The following is a 20,562-nucleotide window of genomic DNA, read 5'->3' as shown; positions in this document are numbered from 1 at the left end:
TACAAGGACACTGTGGATTTCCCAGAGCTAAGCACGTGTCCTTTTGACATTGTTCTGAGGGATTCTGTGAATAGACAGCCAGAAATAAACAAAAGGCAGCCACTTTTGAAGACTATAGAAAGTAAAATTTGCCAGACTAGAGGACAAGACTAAGCAGAAAAGTGTTTACCCTCTAGGTTTAGTTTTCTTTCTTGTTTTTAAGACTGAGTCTTGCTATATAGCTTTGGCTTACTTGATATTCACTATGTAGCCCAAGCTGTCCTCAAACTTCTCAAAATTCTCCTGCCTCAGCTTTTCATGTTCTGAGTTTACAGGAGTATGCTACCAACACTCAGTGCTTTTGGAAAAAACAAAATTCTTTTTATTTAAAAAAAAAAATTTTTTTTTTTGTTTTTGTTTTTCGAGACAGGGTTTCTCTGTGTAGCTTTGCGCCTTTCCCTGGACTCACTCTGTAGCCCAGGCTGGCCTCGAACTTGCAGAGATTCACTTGCCTCTGCCTCCTGAGAGCTGGGGTTAAAGGCTCCCACTGCCTGGCATTACTTTTGAAAAATTTTGATGAATTATTTTTTTAATTAATTATTTTTTGATCTAGGGTCTCTCTCTATGTAGTCTTTACTGTCCTAGAACTTGCTATGTAGAGTAGGCTGGCCTCAAACTCATAGAGATCCTCCTGCCTCTGCCTCCTGAGTGCTGGGATTAAAGGTGAAGGCCACTATGCTGGGTTTCGTTTTTAAAGCTCAGCAGAATGCATTTGTGCCTAGGAGGTTAACTGACTGCCAGTGTAAAATTCTCTTAAGTCATAATGGCTTTTGATGTGTGTTAACTCTTCACTTGAATTATTCACAGAGGACCCTTTTGGAACTCCTTTTAAAAGGCTACAAATGCTTAAGCCATTTTCTTTCCTTAGAGAGTATATTAATATTGAGAATATACCTACCTCTGTATTTTCTTTATGGTCAGTGTTAATGTTCCCTGGTTGAGGACTTGAAGTTCAGTGGAATGCTGATTTCCCTGTTGATGCAGTGATTCATTCAAAAATATTTTGAAAAAAGCAGACATTTAATCTCTAAAACTTTTTTATTTGTTGGGTTTTGTTTGTTTGTTTGTTTGTTTTTGTTTTTGTTTTGAGGCAGGGTTTCTCTATATAGCCCTGCTGCCCTGGAACTCTCTTTGTAGACCAGGCTGGCCTTGAACTCACAGAGATCTGCTTGCCTCTGCTTCCTGACTGCCAGGATTAAAGGCATGCATCATCACACCTGGTTATAAGATCATGTTTTGACAAAGCACAAATAACATTTGTGCTAAGTGCTTTGTATGGGGCTGGAGAGATGGTTCAGTAGTGAAAAGCACTTGCTGTTTTTTTTGTTTTGTTTTGTTTTTTGCCCCCCCTCCCCCCAGGGTTTCTCTGTGTAGCTTTGCGCCTTTCCTAGATCTCACTTTGTAGACCAGGCTGGCCCCGAACTCATAGAGATCCACCTGCCTCTGCCTTCCAACTGCTGGGATTAAAGGCATGCGCCACCACCGCCTGGCTCACTTGCTGTTTTTGCAGAAGACTTGGGTTTGATTCCCAGAACCCACATGGTGGCTCACAATAGTCTGTAACTCCAGTTTCAGCTTCCAACTGTAACTCCAGTTCTAGCTTCTCTGTGTAGCTTTGCACTGCACATGTCGTACACGTACACACATGCAGACACAACACTGACACAAAATAAAATAAAAGTTTTTGTTTTTGTTTTTGTTTTTTTTTTTTTTTAAAGCGCATTGTACAATCTTGAAAATGTTCACTGTGTGTTTTGGAAGCCAAGTATGCTAGCTCAGTCTTGTAAATCTCTATACTTGAGAGTCTGAGGCAGGAGGTTTACTCCCAAGTCTGAGGCCAACTTAAGCTACAGAGTGAAACCCTAACTCAAAAACAAAAAACAAAACCAAAGAATTTTAGAGTTTTGTGCTGTAGTAAAAAGCTGCCTATTTTCAGTTCATTGTTGGTAAACACATTGTATGTTGTGGGCAGGGCATTCTTTGTAATGCTAATGAAATTTAAGTTTAATAATAAATAAGTTTTTTTTTTTTTTTTGTCTTTAAGGGACATGTATCCTCTCCCCCATATTAGGCACATGCTACATTTTAACTTCAACTTTAATAAGAAATAGGCTAATAAATACTTTCTTGAAAGATTTAGTGTGTGTGTGTGTGTGTGTGTGTGTGTGTGTGTGTGTATGTGCGCGCACACGCGCGGCCTGTGTTCTCTTAACTACCAAAGTAAGTTCTCTTAACTACCAACCCATCTCTCCTGCCCCACATATGTTTTAAAGTAGGAAGAATATATGAGTATATTCTTTTTTTTCTTTTTCTTTTCAGTCTCTGTAGAGGCTGTCAAAAATTGCCAATGCCGACTAAATTTCAAGTCGTCATGGCGGGGTATTGGGAAAAGTTTTCAATTAGCAATAATCGCGCCTCAGATAAACATCATTGGCTATGATACAGCCACTGCACAAAGTTTCTTGGTTTTTTTTGTTGTTGTTGTTCATTTATTCTCTGTGTATGAGGATTTTGTTTTGTTTTGTTTTCCTGAATGTATGTATATGTACCCTGTGCATGCCTGATACACAGAGTTTAGAAGAGGGCTTCAGATCCCCTGGGACTTGAATTAGGAATGGTTGTTGGCCATAATGTGGGTGCTGGGAACTGAACCTGGGTCCTCTATTGTAAGAGCAATAATTTCTCTTAACCCCTGAACCATCTCCATCTCTAGTCCTTCAATGTTGTGAATGTTTTGTTTAGGAGTTGTACTTGGCTTGGATTTCTTTCTTTAATTTAAGTTTAATAAAAAGACAAAGTTCTCTGTGTAGCTTTGGCTATCCTAGAACTCCCCCTGTAGACCAGGCTAGCCTCAGATTTAAAGATCTCTCTCCTTCCTTCTGTCTCCCAAGTGCTTAGAATAAAGGCTGCTGTCTTTGAAGGGGTGGATGCTATTGTAGAAGATTGGTCTTTGTATTCTTATTTTACCTAACGTATTGTTCTTCTGTGTTGGTTTCTGTAGACTGTACGACTGGGAAGGAAACTGGCATGGTCCAGGGTGGTAGAAATAATGCTATTGACTGCTGGCAGTCAGCAAAGGGTGATGTGAGGTCTGTCATTCTGCCTCCCTCCTGTATTTTTATTTTAATGCACAAACTGTTAAACTCCTGACAACATACAAATTCAGAAATGTGTCCCAAGTCAAGCAGAGGCTAAAAGACAGGTTTTGATGTTACTTAAATTGGAATTCAGCAGCAGTTCACACTGGTGCAGTCTTAGAAGTAAGGGTGTGTGTATGTGTGAGTGTGTACATGTGGTTTTTGTTTTGTTTCTAGACCAGGATCTAGTTATATAGCCTAAGCTGGCCTTGAACTCCTGATCCTCTTAAGTCTAAGCTTTTCAAGGTGTGTACTACCTCACTTGACTTGCCATTGTAGTTTTCCTGAATCACTGGAACTGCAGGTTCATGTTGTTGAACCTACCTACCATATGTCTTCCTCTTAATTCTGCTGCTCAAGTTGTATGGAAATGGGAGGAGAACTGTATACATTGGATGCCTACTTCATTGGCAGTGCGGAGGCCCTTTCACCCACATTTTATAAGATAGTTCTTATCTCTTTATAGGTGAGGGTATTGAGGCTCAGAGGCTAAGTTTTTTCAAGGTAAATGACTGAGGCTGAACATTTTGATATGACTGGTTGGTATAATCTTACCAAATATTAATTGAAAACTTAAATTTAGTCTGTCATATCTCCTAAGCAATTTTCTGAAATCTCTTAATCACACTTGGTGCCTTGGTGGCTGCACTTTAGTCTAATTGACCTTTGTATCCTTCATAGTCCTTAGGTAAATCCCGACTCATTGGCACCTTAGGACTGCTGAGGTTGTCTTCTTGTTGACTACTCTTCTGCTGATTCTACAGACTGGACTATTTCTGTGATTTCAGCTCTTAGTGTAAATAGCACCTCATAGAAACCTGTCTGTTTTGTTTTAAAGCAGTCACCCAGCACTTTGCTTTATTACCCTACTTTCTCTGCAGAGCGTGATAACCTGTCAGATTCAAGGACCTTGTCTTTTCACTTCATTTCCCAGCATATGACATGTATATTGAGAAAAATTGAAACCATCAGGCTTAGTTTAACCACCTCCGTATCTACATATTTGTTGCTGTCTAAACCCATTCTGGTTCCCTTTCTTCTAGTTGTAGGAGGTGTCTGCTTAGATGGTGTGGTCCTTCTGACTTGCATTCTAAGTTTCATTTCCTATTGTTTTACCAGGAATTTACTATCACTCTCTTTTTCTCTCTTTGTTCTCAATGTGCAACATGTTCAGCTTTCTCTAAAAATATAAACCTGGGCTGGGGAGTGGCTCAGTTAGTACTGCTTGTTTAGTGTATATGAAGATCCAGGTTCTATTCCTAGTACTACATAAGAAAGCAAACAGAATGGTGTCACATACCTGTAATAATGGCCAGCATGGGATGAGACCTTGTCTTAATAACAAAAAGTCTTCAATCACAAGACTTTTGTGGTCTTTGTTGAGTCTTTTTAATTGGCACATTAAAAAAAAAAATACATACTTAGGGCGTATGCTAAGTTCCTAGTTGCTTAGTGTCAGCCTTCCCTCTACCCAAGATGCACTGTATGCATCTTGCTACAGTGGAACAGTTTTTTATTATAAAGTGTATTCTGAGCCATAGCATCAAATTACAGTGAGGTTTGGAATGTAAGGCAAATTGGGAACCATTTGTTTCTTAATACAAACTTTTAACTATCCAGCTTAGAATAGAATGGCCTTTTTTCTTGGTTAAGTTGTTCCTTTTTCAGTACTTCATAGAATGAGTAGCTTCCTAAAATAATGTTAAAATATTTATGCATCAAGTATTTTTGATGATGTAGCTTGTCTTTATTTGCTAGCCTTACAAAGAGCTATTTTCCAAGTGTACCAGAAATGATCTGCTGAGAATAAAATAAATAGTTTTAAAACCTATGTTTTATATAGTTTTAAAGCCTTTTCACTTGAAGAGTCCATAATGGTTGGCTATTAAATTGGAATTTTGCAGTTTTTTTCTTGTTTGTTTTTGTTTTATGGAATCAGGGTCCTCTTGTAGTTCAGGCTGGCATGGATCTACTTGCTTCTGCCTCTTAGTATTGGCATTATATTGGGAGAATTATAGGTGTGTGCCATCACACCTGGCAGCTGGGATCTATTTTAAGGAAACATGCCTAAGCATGTATCTCACCATGATACTCTTCATGAAGAGTTGAAAACAATGTAATTCAAATAGGAAGGTTAGGTAGCTAAGATATATTTATTGAATGAATAATTTAAATGTCACAAATTTATAACATGCTTTTGGCAACCACAAGAAGGTCTGTCTGCAAGTGCTCTGCCAGTGATCCTTTTTTTAAAAAAATTATTTACTTTTTATTTATATGCATTGGTGTTTTGCCTGCAGGTATGTCTGTATGAGAGTGTCATGTCAGATCTTGGAGTTACAGTGTTGAGTTGCATGTGGGTGCTAGGATTTGAATCTGGGTCCTCTGGAAGTACCCTTAACTGCTGAGCCATCTCTCCAGCCCCATCTGTTAGTAGTCTTTAGCTATATATATACCCTTGCCTAGTGCTTTCTTTTCTTCCCTTCTCGTTTCATCCCTCATTCCTCCTCTTCCCCTTTCTTTTTTTGTTTTTGTTTTTGTTTTTTGAGACGAGTCTTATGTATCCCAAACTGGCCTTAAACTCTTGATCCATCTACCTCCACTTCCTGAGTGCTGGATTTACAGAACTGTGCCATTACACCCAGCTAATACAGATATTTACTCTATTCAAAATTTTCGTTTTGCAATTTTATAGTTTTTGACATCCTGTGGTTAGGTCTCTGTACTGATTGTAGTTTGTTGTTTGTTTTGTTTTTTTTTTAGTGGTAACAGGGATGGATGTAGGTTAACCAAGTATGTAGATCTTGTTGGGTGAATTATTATATTTTCTGGACAACACATTTGGAGACAGTATGGAACATTATCATTCCTTCTGGTCTAGACAACTTTGTGGAGCCTGGTATCTTTGTGCATGTCTGAAGTCCCCATTCTTTCATTTCTGGATTTTTTTATTTTTTATTTTATTTTAACTATGCTTTGTAATCCAGGCAGGCCTTGAGTTTGAGGCAATCCTGCAACAGACTCCTGAGCTCTGAAATTATAGATATACTCTACCATACTTAGCTTAACTCATCTGTTTCTAACCAGACACTGGCAGTTAACAAAGTTAGAAGATACAGAACATTTATCTAGGCTAGTGGGTTTTTTTTTTTTGTTTGTTTTGTTTTGTTTTTTTGTTTGTTTTGTTTTTTTTTTTAGCTGAGGATCAAACCAAGGGCCTTGTGCTTGCTAGGCAAGCGCTCTACCACTGAGCTAAATCCCCAACCCTAGGCTAGTGGTTTTTAACCCATGGGTCACAACCCTTTTGGGGTTCCACATCAAATATTTACATTATAATAGTAGCAAAATTACAGTTATGAAGTAGCAATGAAATAATTTTATGGTTTGGGTCGCCACAACATGAGGAAATCTATTAAAGGATCTCAGTATTAGGAAGGTTGAGTATCAAGGACTCTAGGGATCCAGCCCCTGGATAGTCCCTTCCCAGGGTCCGGGAAGAATCTACAACCAGCTGATAATTAATCATTTGAATAAAAGAAATGAATCTACGTACACAAAACTCCTTAGTCCACACCTGTAATCCCAGCACTTGGGAGGCAGAGGCAGGTAGATCTCTGAGTTCAAGGCCAGCATGGTCTACAGCGAGTTCCAGGACAGCCTCCAAAGCTATTATTCTGTGTCAGTTACAAGCTTCTATTCTTCTCTCATATTTAGCTCCTTTCTTGCCTGATTTCTCTCTACACTTATCTGTGGTCCCCTCTGGGTTCTATCTTAATTCTTTCATCTTAGTTCTGCTTCTTCTAGGTTCTCTCTCATCCATCTAATTCTTTCCCATATCATCTCCTTTCCCATCTCTCCTTCTCTCTCATCTGTTTCTTCCTCATCTTGTTCTTCCCCATCTGGCTCTTCTTCATCTTCCATCTCGTTCCTCTAGTACTCTCTTCTAGCTCTTCAACCTCGTTCTTCCTCATCTCAGTTTGTTCCTCTCCAGTTCTTACCCATCTAGTTCTTCCATTCTCTTTTCTCTTCTCTGTCCTCCCTTGTCCTGGGAGTCCTTGTATATATACACTTACAAGCAGTAATCCCTTGGCAATGCAAAGCCAGGCTTCCAGGGTCAAATGGAGGGATGATAAGAATCACATAGAGGGGCAATAACCATTAATTATCATGTGCAACCCCAAAGGGAAGTGACCAATGGGGAAATGAATTGACTAAAGGCTAAATTCAGGTAATATCAAAAAAGTGGGCTCTTATGTGCTCAACTATAATCTTAAACGCAATTGGTAGAAAATGTTAAGAATCTATAAGTTGCTAGGTCAATGGGAGAAAATAAAACTGTCTTCTTTTTTCCTGTGGCTCCTATCTGTCCAAGCTATCTGCCATTTTTCTGCAGGGTGGGTGAAAGTGTGCTTAGTCATTAGGTAACCTATGTACAGCTAGATACCTCTGGTGCTAGTTAAAGGGAGATCTGGAACTAGTAAGATTTGGGAAAGGAGGAAGTAAAGCTTAATTGGCACATCCGTCAGGCCTTCTCAGACAGGTAGGTAGCCTGGATGCTTAAGTCTGTTCTTAGAGAGTACAGAGGTTTCTCTGGTAAGGTACTTTCCTCCATCTGGGGATGGACCTGGCTGGATGCTGCCAATGATGATAATTACAGGGAGGCTTGAACTGGGGTTCTGGCTGAGCATAGTTGTCAGCACAGAAAGTTATCTAAATATTCCTAGAAGTGATTAGGTAAGGAGTTAGAGGTATATAAAGTTAGTAAGGCTGTAAGAAAGGAGGGTTTGAGCTAAATTGTGTAAAGCTATTACTTAAGGTCCACCTGACCTAGGCGGTGTCTCCTTGTGGAATTCACCTTAAATCAGGAGACTTTCATGTGGACTGTTATTACTGCTAGTCCTTGAAAGTGGCTAAGGGAGATACCTGATTCCAGAGAAAGCCTTTCCTGAGTCTGTTCTCCAAATACCTGGAATGTGTTTGTCCAGAGAGTGATCAGTCCACACTGTTAGCCCTTCTTAGGGAAAAGTCAACTGGGAAAACTATGAAGGTACACATGATTTTCATAACAGAAGACAGCTGATATATATAAATAAATAAAGCCAAGTAACACCAAAAGCTCCTTGGGATTTGGCTTCCTCTGGAGGAAATCCTTGATCTCTCCAGGTAGTGACTTTGCCATAACCAGCTGAGTTTTTGTTTGTTTGTTTGTTTTTTGGTTTTTCGAGACAGGGTTTCTCTGTGTAGCTTTGTGCCTTTCCTGGAACTCTCTCTGTAGCCCAGGTTGGCCTTGAACTCACAGAGATTCGCCTGGCTCTGCCTCTTGAGTGCTGGGATTAAAGGCGTGTGCCACCAACGCCCCGCCTAAAGATTTATTTATTTATTATGTATACAGTGTTCTGTCTGCATGTATGACTGCAGGCCAGAATATGGCACCAGATCTCATTACAGATGGTTGTAAGCCACCGTGTGGTTGCTGGGAATTGAACTCAGGACCTCTGGAAGAGCAGTCAGTGAGTGCTCTTAACCTCTGAGCCATCTCTCCAGGCCCCTCCAGCAGAATTCTTATATATTTCTGCGGCCCACAGCAGTTCCCATTTTTTAGTTTAGTTAAAAAAAGTTTTCATTCTCTCTATGACAGTGAATATGTAGATAAACTTAAATTTGGAGATTTCTGAAAAAATGATAAGTAATAATTAATATTGATATTTAATCAGTATTGTACCTATAATATATATTTATAATCAATAGTCTATATAGAGGGCAGGCTGAGGATTAGTTTAATCATCTAATAGGTATAGCTGTATATAGTTAGAATATCTCTGTCTTCAAAAGGGAGCAGATGTGTAATCATAAAAAAAATCTATCCTGGGCTGGAAAGATGGCTCAGAGGTTAAGAGCACCATCTGTTCTTCCAGAGGTCCTGAGTTCAATTCCCAGCAACCACATGGTGGCTCACAACCATCTGTAATGAGATCTGGCGCCCTCTTCTGTATACATAATAAATAAATAAATCTTTAAAAAAAAATCTATCCTTAGCTAGTATGGCATAATATGGTCAAAAGTGTCTGAATACTATGATTGTGACTTATCAAAAAGAAATGGTTAGTTTGGAACATTAACTCTATCATAAGTTCATGGGCAGAACTTATACAATTAATAATAGAGCATTTTTTAAGGGCAGTCCAGCCCCTGGGCTGGAGAGTTTAGTTCAGAAAAAGGGGTACGTGACAAAGGGGGTTGTAGAAATCTCTCATGGTTACTTCCTGCTGACATGGGGGCAAAGCTGGGGGTCTTGAGACTTGGCATGCTGTGGAAACCTAGGAAGCACTGGCAGTTTCAGGCTCTGTGAGACACACAGTGTAGTAGAATGCTCTAGGAAGTGAAAAATTTTGAGGTAAAGTTCTGAACGATTAATTGAGCTTTAAGAACTGAGTCTAATGTTTGAGGCAGTCTCAAACTTTAAAATTACTAGTTCTGGATGATAGCCAAGTGGTTGAGTCAAAATCATTCATGTCAAGGAGGACAAAACAGGAAAGGGACCCTGAGAAACAATTGGGTTGGCTCCCACAAGGCCTGAGTTTTAGGAATAAGAATGAGACAGAAAGATCAGTTTACATAGGGGAGGAAACCCAGCCTTTAATCTGTTATTCTGTATTGGATTAAGATGATCTAAGATTCCTGATGTTGGTAGTCTGGCTAACTGGTAGAAGTAGAAGTAATCCTTTTTGAATAGCAGTATCACAATCAAAATTGTTTATAATTTTTATATAGTGACCAGCATTTAATTAAAAACAAAACAAAACAAAACAAAAAACTGGCCGGGCAGTCGTGCCGCACGTCTTTAATCCCAGCACTTGGGAGGTAGAGGCAGGTGGATCTCTGTGAGTTCAAGGCCAGCCTGGGCTACCAAGTGAGTTCCAGGAAAGACGCAAAGCTACATTGAGAAACCCTGTCTCAACCCCCCCCCCAAAAAAAAACCAAAAAAAAAAAAAAAAAAACACCAAAAAAAACTCCTAAGTATATTACAAGATGCAACTGAAAACCAATAGGTGACATTGTTTATAGAAACACAGGGAATACAGAAATTGATTATCAAGGACTTAAAATATACCTATTATTCATCTGTAACAAAAATTAAAAACTAAGTTGGCAAATGTTTTTTTTTTGTGTGTGTGTATACCTAAACCTTGTACATACTAGATAAGTGTTCTACCACTGAACTATGTCCCCAGCACTAAATTGATAATTCTTATAAGAACCATGAAATGATAAAGAATTCTAGAACTGAAGACACCGAAACCTATTATTAAATATCAATAGGTACTACTGGCCAGATTTTTTTGGGGGGTGGGTGGGATTCAAGACAGGGTAGCTTTGGCACCAGTCTTGGATCTCGTTCTGTAGACCAGGCTGGCCTGGAACTCACAGAGATCCACCTGCCTCTGCCTCCCGAGCGCTGAGATTAAAGGTGTGCTCCACCGCCACCTAGCCAGGCCAGATGTTTTAGTTTTAGTGTAAGTAAAGGCACTTGCTGTCAAGCCTGATGACTTGAGTTCTAAAGTTGGATCCCTGAGACCCACATGATGGAGAGAATCCAGTCCTGAAAATTGTCCTCTGATCTCTGTTCACATGCTATGACATGTGTATGCCCCTTAACCACCAGTGTAATAGAAAGTTTTAAGACAGTGGGTAAATTTAGGAGCATAAATTAGGCTGAAGAAAGAATTAGTACAGTAGAATGTAAGTAAGAGGAAAATTCCATACTGAGGTATTGAGACAAAAAGATAGAATGTAGTTGTAAGTATCCATAATTCAATTCTAGAAGAGTTCTGTGAAAGAATAGGCAGCGAAAAATTTTTAACAAGAAGTTGTGTGAGAAGTCTCCAAATTAAGAAAACCCACCAAACTACAAATTGAGGAAACCATCAGCATCAAACAGAAAAAGTACAAAACATTAGCTACTAAGTTATAAGGTAACACTGCTGAAAGCTGTTGTGGGATGCTGTTTATCTATCCTTAAGGAAATGTACACCAACCTCTGTTCATCCGGATAGGGAACTGACAAGTCCAGCATGGTAAACCGATGAGTTGATGTGTGTTTAATTTTAATTTTATGTGTCTGTGTGTCTGGTGCCCATAGAGGCCAGAAAAGGGTACACACTAGAACTAGAGTTTAAATTGTGAGCTGCCATGTGGGTGCTAGCTAGCAGTCTGAAGGGAGAGTCTTTAGAACCAGTGCTCTTAAGTAGTGAGCCATCATCTCTCCAGCCCCAAACCAATGAATTTTATTAAGGTCACTTACAGAGGTGCGGTAAGTGACCTTAGATTCCTTATAGGAGCAGAAATGACTCAAAGATAGCTGTGTTACCAAAGCCCAGCCCAGCATGGGTTCCAGTTCACTAAATCTGGGAACCTGCAGGCAGCTCAACAGATTGGATAATGTTTTTTCAAGGTAGCTCAGTTGGTTGGTCTCTGTTTCTTTTAGGCAGCTTAATTCATCTGAGTGTCTCTTGACAGTCATTACAGTTTTATTTGGTGGGGAGGAGGGACTTAGTGTACTTGCTGTGGAACAATCCTTTTCTACACTATGAATATGTATTACTCTCATTGGTCAATAAAAAGCTGACAGGCCTGTAGCTGGGCAGGAATTTAGGTGGAAAACCCAAACTGAGAATGACTGGAAGAAGGGTAGAATTAGGAGAGATGCCAGCCAGCTGCTGGAGGACAGGTAAAAAAACCACGAGCCACGTGGCAAAACATCTGATCATGATATCTGGTCAGTTTCAGAGACTTTCTGAAGCCTTTGAGTTTATTTCTTGCACTTACTTTTTTGTTTTTCGAGTTGGTAACTCAGGCCTAAAACTTGAGATATTCCTGTCTCTACCTTGGGTACTGAGACTGCAGATATGCTCAACCTTTCCTGATCCATGCCATTCATTTTAAATGACAATTAAAATGTTTTAAGATATTATAAAGTACTTAGGAGTTCTGGTTGGGTTTTTACTTATTTATTATTATTTAAATCAGATAAACAACACACACACACACACACACACACACACACACACAGGAAAAAAACCAAACCAGGGATGGGGATTTAGTTCAGTGGTAGAGTGCTTACCTAGCAAGCGCAACACCCTGGGTTCGATCCTCAGCTCCACCAAAAAAAAAACAAAAAAACAAAAAAAAAAAAAAAAAAAAAAAAAAGGCCTTACTATATAATCCTGGCTGACCAGATTTACCTGCCTCTGCTGGGATTAAAAGTGTGCACCACTATGCCTAACCAAGGGTTGCTGTTAATATACCCATCTGTAATACAGTTTACAGGATTAATATTACTTTTAATATTGTTTATATAGTTTAATGTTTTTTATTAATTCTTATAGATTTCCTTTTCATAGACAGTTACATATCATCCATATAATAAATTTGCTTTTTCTTTTGTTGTTTTTGTTCTTTGTTTTTAGAGACCAGGTTTCTCTGTGTGGCACTGGCTGTCCTGGAACTCGCTCTGTCGACCAGGCTGGCCTCTAACTCACAGAGATCTGCTGTCTCTGCCTCCCGAGTGCTAGGATTAAAGGTTACCATCGCCTGAAATTTCAAAATTTCAAAAATAAGAATGAATAAAACAAATGTTAGCTGGGCGTGGTGGTGGTAGGTGGTTCATACCTTTAATACCAGCACTAGGGAGGCAGAGGCAGATGAATCTCTGTGAGTTCTAGGACAGTCAAGGCTACACAGAGAAAAACCCTGTCTCAAAACAAAACAAAACAAAACAAAAAACAAGTAAAACAAAAACCAGGGTCTGGTTCCCACCACTCACATGATGGCTCACAACTATCTGTAACTCCAGTACCAGGCATCGATGACCTCTTCTAAACTCTGCATGTAGACATACAGTAATTAAAATAAAATTAATTATATATACATATGTAACTAAAATAAGAATAATTTAAAAATAACAAAAGATAGCCATCTAAAATATATCATTTAAGCCATTGTAGAGAATTCCTGTAGTCCTAGCACTTGGGAGGCTAATGCAGGAGGATCATGAGTCCAAGGGCAGCCTCAGCTACACAGTGAGACATTAGCTCAGTAAGAATAACAACAGGGAGCTGGAGCGATGGCTCAGATGTTAAGAGCACTTCCAAAGGTCCTAAGTTTAATTCCCAGCCACCATATGGTGGCTCACAACCATCTGTAATGAGATCTGCTGCCCTCATCTGCCTTGCAGGCAAACATGCAGACAGAACACTGTATACATACATAAATAAATAAATCTTAAAAAAAATTATTTAAAAAAAAGTGTGTGGGGGGGACTGGAGAGATGGCTCAGAGGCTAAGAGCACTGACTGCTCTTCCAGAGGTCCTGAGTTCAATTCCCAGCAACCACATGATGGCTCACAACCATCTGTAATGAGATCTGACGCTCTCTTCTGTATACATAATAAATAAATAAATCTTAAAAAAAAAAAAAAAAGAATAACAACAGCAGAAGACTTGAGAGATGGCACAGTAGTTAATGTCACTTGCTACTCTTCCAGAGGACATGGGTTCAAATCCCAGTATATGGAAACTCAACAACCATCTATAATTCCAGATTCTCTTCTGGCCTTCCTGGGTACCAGACATGAAAGTGTCTTACACACATGCAGGCAGAACATTCATACACATCAAAGAAAATTAAAAATTAAATGTAAAGAAAAGGGAGGAGAAAAAACCCCATACTGTTACATATGTATATTTGCGGTTATGAGGATGGCACAAATTTTATCTATTTATTTATTTAAACTTTGGCTTTTTTTGAGACAGTTTTTCCTTGGCTGTCTTGGAACTTACTCTGTAGACCAGGCTGGCCTGGAACTCACAAAGATCCACCTGCCTCTGCCCCCTTGATGATAGGATTAAAGTGCATCACCATGCCCAGTTCAGAGTGTATTAACGTGATAGTATTGTATTGCTGATCTGTTTCCAAGTTGGTTGTGTCAGTTTAAGTTGTTGTAGGCAGTATTTAAATGTGTCTTTTGCTCTGTTTCCTTGCCATTGGTTGGTGTGGCCAATTTGTTATTTGTCTGATTGTGATTATAGGGTTTTCAGTCTAGAATGAGTAATGGGGTTGGGTGCCATCTGTGTCTTTTATTATTGATACCATCTTTTGTAAGGATCCTGTTTTAAATCTTGACAGCTTGAGTATTAGATTATCTTCCTTAGTGACCTGTAGGTGTTGTTTATGTATCCTGCATATATTTATTTGGATCTATGCTCTAGGTATATGCTGCAGGTGTCTTCTGACTGGTTAATGATATTACTGTTTGACTGTTGTCTTTCTTTTGCTTTTATTTTTTATATTTTTAAAAAATATTTATATATTATGTATACAGAAGAGGGTGCCAGATCTCATTACAGATGGTTGTGAGCCACCATGTGGTTGCTGGGAATTGAATTCAGGACCTTTGGAAGAGCAGTTGGTGTTCTTAACCGCTAAGCCATCTCTCCAGCCCCTAATTTTTATTTTTTAGACAGGATCTTCTTATGGAGCCCAGGCTGCCTTGAGCTCACAGGTGTCCTACACCAATGCCCTAAGTGCTGTGATTTACAGACATATACTACCATGCTCCAACTTTTTTATGATATCTTGTTAAACAGAAGTTATTTCTTATTTTTTTCTTTGCCTCTCCCCGCTTTTGAAGTAGAATTTTTTTTCCCCCAGAGCTGAGGACTGAACCCAGGGCCTTGCGCTTGCTAGGCAAGCGCTCTACCACTGAGCTAAATCCCCAACCCTGAGTAGTAGAATTTAAATAATGTTTTCCTTTATGGTTTGTTGTTTTCATAGTTCTGTTTAGGGACAGCCTTTCTTCATTATGAATTTGTGCACTATAAAGTGCCCTAGACTTGCCATCCACATTTGGGTCTGTAATCCACAGAGATGTATGCATAGGCTAAGGTGATGGTTTGGTTCTTTTTTTTTTTTTTTTGGTTTTTCGAGACAAGGTTTCTCTGTAGCTTTGGAGGCTGTCCTGGACTAGCTCTGTAGACCAGGCTGGCCTGGAACTCACAGAGATCCGCCTGCCTCTGCCTCCTGAGTGCTGCGATTACAGGTGTGTGCCACCACCGCCTGGCGGTTTAGTTCTTTTTTATCCCATTGTGGATACTCAGTTATCCTGACAATTTTTTTTTGAGAAATGCTATTTCCTTGACACAGAGGCAAGGTCTATGTCTTTATGGTCTGTTTCTGGACTTTTTGACTTTGTGTCTTTTCCAGACATGGGAATAATTGGCATAAATAGCACAAATTAGACAATAGGAACAAATACAGATGACCAGTTTTTGTATGAAATAGATGATGGGCCATTTAGAAATAAAGGTTGTTATATTGGACTCTTAATCTAGATTTAAGAGCTGAGTGTGGTGACATATTCATGTAGTCCTGGCACTTGAGATACAAAGGCAAGGAGGACAGCCTCCATGACACCTCAAAACAATGGAAGCAGGGCTGCAGAGATGGCTCAGCGATTAGGAGCAGTTCCTGCTCTAGAGGACCTGGGTCTGATTCCCAGCACCCGCATATTGGCTGTAACTCCAGTTCCAGTAGACCTGACATCCTCTTCTGGTCTCCATGGGCACCAGACACACACATAGTGCATATATATGCATACAGGAAAAAGACATAAAATAAAAATAAAGTGAAAAAAAAAAACCACAAAACAGCCAAACCCCTCAAACACAAATCTCATTTTAAAAGAGACCCACTTAAAACAGAAACTCAGGAAATTTGAAAGTGAAAGATGAGAAAAAGAACTACCAGCAAATCCTGAGATTCTGAATTTACTGATAAAAGGTGATAGGTGTATGTAATGTAAAGAGCATTTTCATTTTCTTAGGAAGAAACGGGCATCTCAGTTACTTTCAAGCGTTGCTGGGCACAAGGCCTTTTTATGTTCTTGTTCCTTAGTGGCTTCCAAGATTCAAGCCTATATGTCTTCCAGGATGGCCATGTCCTTACTGTTTGCTTCTGTACTCCTGGGAAATTTTATTTTTTCTTGCTTTTGTTTGTTTGTTTGTTTTGTTTTGTTTGTTTGTTTTTTCCAAACAGGGTTTCTCTGTGTTAACAGCCCTAACTTCCTAGCTGTCCTGGATCTCACTCTGTAGACCAGGCTGGCCTCAAACTCAGAGATCTGCCTGCCTCTGCCTCCCAAGTGCTGGAATTAAAGGAGTGCACCACCACTGCCTGGCTCCCTTTCTTCGTTCCTTCGTTCCTTTCCCCCCTCTTTCTTCTTTTTTTTCTTCTTTCTTTCTTTCTTTTTTTTAATTTTTTTTATTTTTTTAAGATAGTCTTTTACTATGTAGCCTTGTCTGGCTTGAACCACTCTATGAAGACCAGTCAGGACTCAATCTCACAAATCCATTTGTCTCTGCCTCCCAATTGCTGAGATTGAAGGGATGTACCACCCCTGGCTGGAATTTTCTTTCTTTGTTGAGGGGTCAGCTGTCAGTTATACATGTGTAAGTAAATTTTATTTTTCTTTTCTTTCTTTCTTTTTTTTAAGACCAGGCTGGCCTTGAACTCTCAGATATTTACCTGCCTTTGCCTGGGATTAAAGTGTATGCCACCATACCCTGCCTGCTGTATTTTATTTCATCTGGCATATTTTCACACGTTTGTGGGAGATTCTACCGTCATCCCTGGTTGTGCTGTCTGTACTATTAATCTTTCAGAGAGTTTTTTGTTGCCCCAGGTTCTGGGGTTGAACTCACAGTATGTGTATGGTAGGCAGGTGCTCTGCTACTGAGCTATACTCCCCAAGTCCTCTCACACACAGAGTTTGAAGAGATGGCTTGGGGCTGGAGAGATGGCTCAGGGGGTTAAGAGTGCATACTGTTATTGCAGAAGACCTAAATTTGGTTCCAGCAAGGTGGCTCACAACTGCCTGTTATTCTAGTTCCAGGGGATCTGACTCTCTTCTGGATTCTGTGGGTACCTGCACTCACATGCACATGCACACTCATACATGTAACTTAAGTAATTCAGAAAACCACCCATCTGTGTAGGAGGGCCAGTAGTACAGAATGATTGCCTATGGCATTGGGTTACAGATAATTTATTATCCTCACATATCTTTCATATTTATGCAAACGGCACATATTTCATAGCTCATAACTTAAAAAGGAAAGCTGTCCTTAAGGTCCTCTGAATAATAGCCCTTTTTTTCCCTTTGTTGCAGGTGGTGCGGTTGTGTCAAAACCCAAAGCTGGCGCTCAAGAACAGCCCACCTTATATCTTAGACCTGCTGCCTGACACCTACCAGCATCTACGTACTGTCTTGTCAAGATATGAGGGGAAGATGGAGACACTTGGAGAAAATGAGTATTTTAGGGTGTTCATGGAGAATTTGATGAAGAAAACTAAGCAGACTATAAGCCTCTTCAAGGAGGGAAAAGAAAGAATGTATGAGGAGAATTCTCAGCCTAGGTAATGGAGAAATACTGCACAAATATTAATTCAGGTCTGTGACTGTCAGATGGTAAAGTTAGAAATAGTTGAGTTGCTTTGAATTTTGTTTTAATGGGAGTAGAAAGCTCACATTTGATATAAAGGGTTTTGGTAGGCATTTGGCCATTGTTGGATCAGATTTAACTATGAAAGAAAGTGATTTATACTCATGAAAAAACATTGCAGGCAGTAGAGCCTTTAGGGATTACTAAAGATAGCAGACATTTGTGTGTAGATGAGAGTTTGAAAGAGGGTTGAGGTTAAGCTGAGGTTGAGGAGAAAAGATGAGATCTTAGAAGCTGCAGCAGATTGGCAAATCACAAATCAGATAAAGGCAAAGAAGATAGTGCTTGAGATTGCTTTTTTTGTTTGTTTGGTTTTTTTTTTCAAATTTTATTTATTTATGTTAATTTTTGAGACACGGTTTCTTTGGAACTCACTCTGTAATCCAGGCTGGCCTCCAACTCAGAGATCCGCCTGCCTCTGCTTCCTAGTGCTGGGATTAAAGGCGTCTAGTGTTTAATTTTTTTTTTTTTTTCAAGACAGGATTTCTCTGTAGCTTTGGAGTCTGTCCTGGAACTAGCTCTGTAGACCAGGCTGGCCTTGAACTCACAGAGATCCACCTGCCTCTGCCTCCTGAGTGCTGGGATTACAGGCATGCGCCACCACCGCCCAGCTTTTTTTTTTTTTTTAAAACTGAGGATCGAACCCAGGGCCTTGTGCTTGCCAGGCAAGCGCTCTACCACTGAGCTAAATCACCAACCCTGCATTTTAAAAATTTTAATAATGCTTTTTACACATATGCAGGTGTGTGTGTGTGTGTGTGTGTGTGTGTGTGTGTGTTATAGTGTATAGGTAAAGGGTTCTTTGTCTCCCTCCACCATGTGGGTTTTGGGTATTGAACTCAGATCATTTGACAGCAAGTTCCTTTACCTGCTGAATCATTCCTTCAACCTCTATTTATTTATTTATTTATTTATTTATTTATTTATTTATTTATTTATTTATGTTTTTATATGGAACGCTTCACGAATTTGCGTGTCATCCTTGCACAGGGGCCATGCTAATCTTCTCTGTATCGTTCCAATTTTAGTATATGTGCTGCCGAAGCGAGCACTTTTTTTTTTTTTTAAATAAAGCAAATTGAACTAAAATTTTCTTTACGTGTAAGAATAATTTTTAACTAGAATAAATAGAGGCAAACACACAATACCCGCCTTCCCCTGGTGTTGGAGGTGGAACCCAGGGCCCCATGCATGCTAGGCAGGTGCCCTGTCACCAAATGCTATGTTACATGTTACTAGCTTGGTTGTAAATACCTCCTGGAATAAACTAGATTATAGGTTTTATCCAGTTGAAAACAAATATTAACTTATCTGTAGCAGATAGTATAAATTCCAGTCGTTCTTTTCTGCCCTAAATGCTGAGGATGGAACCCAGGACTATTGAGTACTAGGCAAGTACTGTTCAGCTGAGCTATATTTCAGCTCTCCACCCGGAGTTTTTTTAGCAAGTGATTTAGTCCTCTTATCCCTGCCCTGGTTATTTTGAGACAGGTCTTACTGTGTTTCTGAGGCTAGCCTGAAACTCCCCCTTATAGCCCAAGCTTGCCTAGAACTCACTATGATCATTTTGTCTCAGCCTCCTCAGCTACTGAGATTGCAGCTGTGGGCCACCATGTTTTTGCTAGGGTAACTTTTTCTTTTTTGAGTGGACTCATTGTAGCCCAGGCTGGCCTATGTGTATCCTGAGCTGGTTTTGGAAATGCATACTTTAAAAGAGCTTATCCTGGTTTACTTTTTACTACTGCTCTCCTGGTTTAGTTTCTCAAGTCCTAGATAGAGTAACTTCCTTTTGAGGAGTGTCTTGAATATGAATAGTAATTTTTTAACAGGTTACTGTGCATGATTCCCTTAGTAACCTGAATGGTGTTTCCTACTCTTTTGGCTTTGTTGACTTAGATTTTGGCAATTCCATCTTAAAATTTTTTTGCCATATCATTTTTGCCTTTACTATAACAAATTATTCAGATATAATATTAATCTTTTCTTTTTGGAAAGGTTTTCTAGTGACTAAATTCCGTCTGTAGAAATGTCTTACTTTCGGTTTACATGCAGGTGTGTTTTAGTCTACTAAATGTTTAGATTTTTATGGACTTGTTAAAATGAAACCTTAAGGGTAGGGGAGATGGCTGAGTGGGTAAAAATCTTCAGTGCTGGAGGAGGTAGGAGTAGAGAGAACCCAGAGGCTCATAGTCAGTCCTGTTTAAAGGTGGTGAGCTCCGAGTTCAGTGGCAGACCCTGTCTGTATACATGCACACTCTTAAGTGAACACACATGGATATAATGTGCACATATGCAAATGAGACTTTAAGACTCTCATAGCATGCACAAGGCCCTGGTTTCAGTCTCTAGTTAATCATTTTATATTGTTTTTGTTCGTTTTTCCAGTACTAGGGATCAAAGAATTGCAGTTGGCTTTAAAAATCAACTTAAGTCATTAAGGAGCAAAACTTAAAAATGTATTTGTCGGGTTGGTAGAGTAGAGTGCTTGCCTAGCAAGCGCAAGGTCCTGGGTTCGGTCCTCAGCTCTGACAAAAACAAAAACAAAAAACAAAAAACAAAATAAATAAATGAATAAATTTAAAAAAATGTATTTGTCAGCTATTTTAAACTAGGTTCTCATTTTAGGAGATGAGAAGAGAGATACTGAAATACAATGTAATGTGTCAAGGATTTAATAGGATATGTACAGATTGCTGTGAGAATGCAGTTTTATCTCTTGGATGGCATCAGAGATGACACAGGAAATGTTGATCTGGATTAGATTTTGAAGGATGAGTAGAATAGTCTAGGCCAGTGATTCTCAACCTGTGGGTCGTGACCCAGGACCAAA

At 39.4% G+C, this 20,562-nt stretch overlaps 1 protein-coding gene and 2 non-coding genes across 3 annotated transcripts in view; 1 reads left to right on the top strand and 2 right to left on the bottom strand.

Moving 5' to 3' along the window:
* Cbl (Cbl proto-oncogene) overlaps positions 1-20,562 on the top strand; it is a 76,128-nt gene that overhangs the window by 4,086 nt on the left and 51,480 nt on the right. Inside the window, 1 exon segment of the mRNA XM_036193537.1 lies at positions 17,399-17,646. Coding sequence (XP_036049430.1) covers positions 17,399-17,646 — 248 coding nt within the window.
* Positions 2,359-2,499, bottom strand: LOC118588175. The gene has a single exon (XR_004945565.1). It is a non-coding gene; the product is annotated as a U4 spliceosomal RNA (small nuclear RNA).
* Positions 18,678-18,784, bottom strand: LOC118588185. Its single transcript, XR_004945574.1, has one exon. It is a non-coding gene; the product is annotated as a U6 spliceosomal RNA (small nuclear RNA).

This window comes from Onychomys torridus, chromosome 7 (assembly GCF_903995425.1).
Source record: "Onychomys torridus chromosome 7, mOncTor1.1, whole genome shotgun sequence".
NCBI lineage: Eukaryota > Metazoa > Chordata > Mammalia > Rodentia > Cricetidae > Onychomys > Onychomys torridus.
This window is presented reverse-complemented; position numbering and strand designations above follow the sequence as displayed.